We start from the raw sequence: 4,926 nt of genomic DNA, 5'->3' as shown, positions 1-4,926 counted from the left end.
TATTGTTTAGAAAACCAAAAAAATAACTTCATGCATATTTCGGAGATGCATCTCCAAAAACACCTAATCTCCAAAAACACCTAAAAATATAATAATGGATGTTTTCGGAGATATATCTCCAAATTTTAAAAAAATCTAAAGGAAAAAAAAGACTTCGGAGATGTATCTCCGAAGTTAGGAGTATTTTGGAGTTTCAACCGGTGTTCTCCCCCAGGAATCTATAAAGAAATTGTGTGGGGGTTAAAATTGAGAAAACCGTAGGTTTGTTTTCCTGTTCTTTGGCGCCAGAAATGCACATGAAATACATACTGACAACACGGTGAATAACGAAAGAAAACGATGATTAGTGTTTATGAAGGTGCATTCAGTGAAGAGGGTAAAGATGCGAGTTGAGGTAACAATTGATTCAATAAATCCCAAATCTGATGAGATTGAAACATGCAAAATTAAGCTTCATTTAGGTAATTACACACAATATTCAATTTGATCATTTGTTTCAGGTGTCCAAGGAAGGATACAGTACAAATATGAAGAAGCAGATGATTTTAGGTATCTAAATATCCATCAACAACAATTTGCATAATTTGTTTCAGGTATCTCTTTTTAATGGGGGATTTTAGGTTTTTACCTATGTAGCATTGACACTTCCGAATAAATGTGTATCTGAAACCGACACTCACGCTTGTGATCACGTTTACTATATACATTTTTTCATTTTTTGATCAATTTAAACATCTTGTATCCACCAATTTCGTTTTTTTACTTTCATTTTAATTCAATGCGTTGATAGTTTTTCTTCAATTGTGAATATAAGTAACAAATTATATTACTAACCTTTGAATAAGGGATTTTCACTCAAACGAATCAAGTACAATTGTATAGTCAAGACATATCATATTGTATAAATAAATATCTCATCGAAAGAAATATAAAGGCACAACCTTAACCTCATGTCAAGCCTCAAAAACCATTGCAGAAAACAAATTAAAACAACTCTGCCCAGTGTTGAATAACAAAAAGGGCCAAAATAGTCAATCAAAATAAAGCAATTTTAGGTTGAAGTTAACACTTGGGTAGATCAGCCGGTGGTGGAAGCAGCTTCTGATTTGGGAGCTTTCCATCCAAGACAATCCATGCCATCTTAAGACCCCAACTTGTATGCACTTCTAAATGGCAATGCATGAACCATACCCCTGCAGACAAATTTTGATAGTATGAGTCAATGTCCTCAATAGCGGCGCTATATCATAGCAGATTTTAAACAAATTGTTATTGTTCTGCGATACATTATTTCCTATAAATGATTGTGAAATAGAAGCTATAACAATGCTTGAGCACCACATCCTTGCAATATTTTTTGCAATCTACGATTAACAATATTGATTTGAATAAACTATGAACTAACCTGGATTATCTGCTAGGAATCTGATTGCAACCCATCCACCAGATGGTACACCAACTGTATTCCTTTCAACAGGATCAACAAGATTGAAGTTTGAAGGGTCCTTACTTGGATCATAGTTACCAAATCCTTGTCCAACAACAAAGAAGTTAAATCCATGCAAATGGAGAGGATGACTTTCAGCACCAAGAATGCTAGTGTCCTGCATCACAAGCTGCACGCTTGTGTTGAAAGGAAGAACCACAACCTTTGTTCCATTGCTTACCATGGTATTGTTTGGAGGGGTACCAGTATAATTGAATGGGTGCAAGGGACTGGTTGGGAAATAAGGGGCGTAGACCCCCTTGGATTGCCCAGAGAAGTGGGATTGAAGAAGTGCAGTGGTTGGGAGTGTGAAAGATACGTTATTCACTGATGCTGCGAACATTGTTCCATTGGGTCCCTGACAAGTTTGGTTGCTCGTGCAGGGATTGGTACCGAGGCCTACTGTGAAGAAAAAGTGCTTATCTACTTTCTGGGGAACGTTAGCAGGAAATTTGGCACTGGCAAGGCTACGGAGTTTGTTGGCAAACTTTGTTGCAAATAAAGTGTCATTAAGTGCTGGGAGAGTAGGTTTAAAGAGTGGAAGCTTTTTTAGTGAAACAACTGGGTTGAGATGATTATTAGATGGAGATTCATATTCCAAGATACCAGCAACAGTTGTGTTGTCAAAAGTTCCAAGGCCAGTGGCATATGGTCTAGCAGTCATCAAGAATGCTGCATTGGGATAGTGAGACTTGGTTTTAAGAAGAACATTAGTGGTTTGGCCAGGTGCAATAAGGATTGTGTTAGTCTCAAAAGGTTTTACATAAACTGCATCTGCTTCGACAACTGTGACGGTGTGATTTGCAATGCTGAAGAATAACTCGTCATTTAGTGCAGCGTTGATGAAACGTAGAAGGTAAGTCTTTCCAAGCTTCACCTTCAACTTGAATGTATCTGTGAAGAATGATATTTTATAATGATTTAAAAGGTTTTACTTTGATGTACATCAAAATTAATCTCTTTATTATTATTATCACTTGATACCTTTTTTAGAGCAGTTATACAATGGGCCTGGAAGTCCATTAATTGTGTAGGCTTCCGAAACATTTGGTCCTCCCCCTGTTTGCAGGGCTTGTGCTATGATGGCCTCAGTATCTGCATTAAACCATTCCCCTAAAACCAAAATTCAAGAGAATAATTAGCTTATGCAAATTTAAAATCGAATAGTGCTAGAGGTTAATCTTCTTAGTAATTTCCTTACCAAATATGATAGGAACTTCCTTGTGGGGTTTAGCAAAAGGATATGGAACATTTTTCTTGGGCAGAATGATGAGTGGACCATAGACAGTTGATCTTAACCAAGATATGTGAGCATGCCAAAAGAGTGTGCCTCTTTGTCCTTTGATCGTGTAATTGTAAACATAGCGTTGACCTGTTTGGATCGGGCATTGAGTCACATATGCTGGTCCATCAGCCCATCCTGATCGAAGTTGTCGAATTCCATGCCTATTTCAAAGATAGCCAAGTTCATGACACATTACTTTTATGCTACTAAGTTTAACAAATTCTTTTTAGCAATATAGTGTTCTTTACCAGTGAATAGAGATGTTATTTTGCACATTGTTAACAACCGTGATAAGAAGACGATCTCCTTCCCTAGCCACAATGCGAGGTCCTGGAAACTTACCATTCACTGTCACCATGCTCTTGTTGTGGCACAATCTCGTCACATTTTGGTACCTTATCTGCATAAATTAACCTCATGTTATTACAAGCAGAGGAGTAAAAGAAACAAAAACAACAATACATATTATCGAAAAGTGTAATAATAGTTTCAAGAAAGTACATCAAAATGGTAGCGTCTGGTAGTGCCAGCCACTGCAAGCTCAAACATACAAAAAGCTATCAATGACAGAAAGAACACTGGGATTTTACGTGACGAAAAAACGGAAACAGCCATTTTTTTCGTGAGCGAGTGAAGATGCTTTTTTTAACTTGCAACTGTTATGTTTTAGGTTGAACTGTGTTGATGGAATGTGACAAAAATGTTGGTCTATATATAGAAGAATGAAGAGCATTTGGTTGCTTGATTAGGTGATAAAAATATTGTGATTCAAATAGAAGCAGAACTGAACATTGTTGTCATTGAACAAGAATAGTAGTTAGAACAACTTTAGAGTGGTGTCAAAGACATCCAATTTAGTTTTATCTCCTTCTTATCTAAGTCAAAGTCATTAACAAAATTCTGTGGCTAATTTTCTATGATTGTTTTAGCTGTTAGCTAACATTTGTTGTTTGTTTGATACACTGTTGTGTATGCAGGAATGCATCTAATAGGAACTGATGTAGCTCTCTCAACAAATGTTCTTGTTGCCTAAGTAAGAAAATTCTATTCAATATGTCACTTCATAGCCAGATATTGTTGTCATTTTTATATTACCATTAAGTAGATAATTTGCACGAAAATATATAGTGAATTATATGAAGCACAGACACACGAGTAACACGATACTGACACTAACACGTTAATACTGTAATAATTTTAAAAAAATAATAAATTATACATAATAATAAATGTCGGTGTTGGCTTTGAACACTGAAACTAACAAAGACACACATTTTTTCATATGTGTTGGTGCGAGTCAAATTCAATTGAACCAGATAAATACAAGAGTATAGTTGTCATGTGTGCAACCGTGCATGGGAATATAAAACAAAAATCTGATCTACATCACTGTTTTAATTTGTTTAGTTGGTAATTTAGTTTGGTGAGATTGGTTACATCTTGATTAAGCATATTATAAGAAAAAAATTACTTCCTTTTCAGCTTCCTAAAAAACTATTAAAATATTAACCACAATGAAGCTTTTACGACAAGGATTAAATCTATCCGTCTCCACTTTGTTTTATATATATATATATATATATATATATATATATATATATATATATATATATATATATATATATATATATATATATATATATATATATATATATATATATATATATATAAAAGGAGGGATCAAATTACACCCTAAGAGTTACACCACGAGTTACACTCGTTCAATAACTACATTTCGAATTAATATTTTTTAAATTCAACCGTTGGATTGAAACATAATATCATATAGATCATACCTATAAAGTTTGAGCTTAATCTATAATGATTTGTTATATGATCAAGATATCCAAAGATTAACGTCAAAATGAGCTTTCATATAACGTTAATTTTGATGTAATTCAATGACATAGTAAATCATTATAGATTAAGCTCAAACTTTATAGGTATGATCTATATGATATTATGTTTCAATCCAACGGTTGAATTTAAAAAATATTAAATTAAAATGTAGTTATTGAATGAGTGTAACTCGTGGTATAACTCTTCGGGTGTAATTTGATCCCTCCTCATATATATAGGAGGATCAAATTACACCCGAAGAGTTACACTACGAGTTACACTCGTATATAACTTCATTTCGAATAAATATTTTTTT

General features: G+C 34.2%; 1 protein-coding gene across 1 annotated transcript; it reads right to left on the bottom strand.

Moving 5' to 3' along the window:
• Positions 1-840: 840 nt before the first annotated feature.
• On the bottom strand, positions 841-3,473 carry LOC131641691 (laccase-17-like). The gene is made up of 6 exons (XM_058911988.1): positions 3,273-3,473; positions 3,020-3,171; positions 2,688-2,932; positions 2,471-2,599; positions 1,406-2,380; positions 841-1,193 (listed from the first exon to the last, which is right to left on the bottom strand). Exons 1-6 carry the CDS (start codon positions 3,384-3,386, stop codon positions 1,063-1,065), a joined length of 1,746 nt encoding a protein of 581 aa, XP_058767971.1. The 5' UTR covers positions 3,387-3,473; the 3' UTR covers positions 841-1,062.
• Positions 3,474-4,926: the final 1,453 nt, after the last annotated feature.

Source organism: Vicia villosa, unplaced genomic scaffold (assembly GCF_029867415.1).
Source record: "Vicia villosa cultivar HV-30 ecotype Madison, WI unplaced genomic scaffold, Vvil1.0 ctg.003974F_1_1, whole genome shotgun sequence".
NCBI classification, from domain to species: Eukaryota; Viridiplantae; Streptophyta; class Magnoliopsida; order Fabales; family Fabaceae; genus Vicia; species Vicia villosa.
This window is presented reverse-complemented; position numbering and strand designations above follow the sequence as displayed.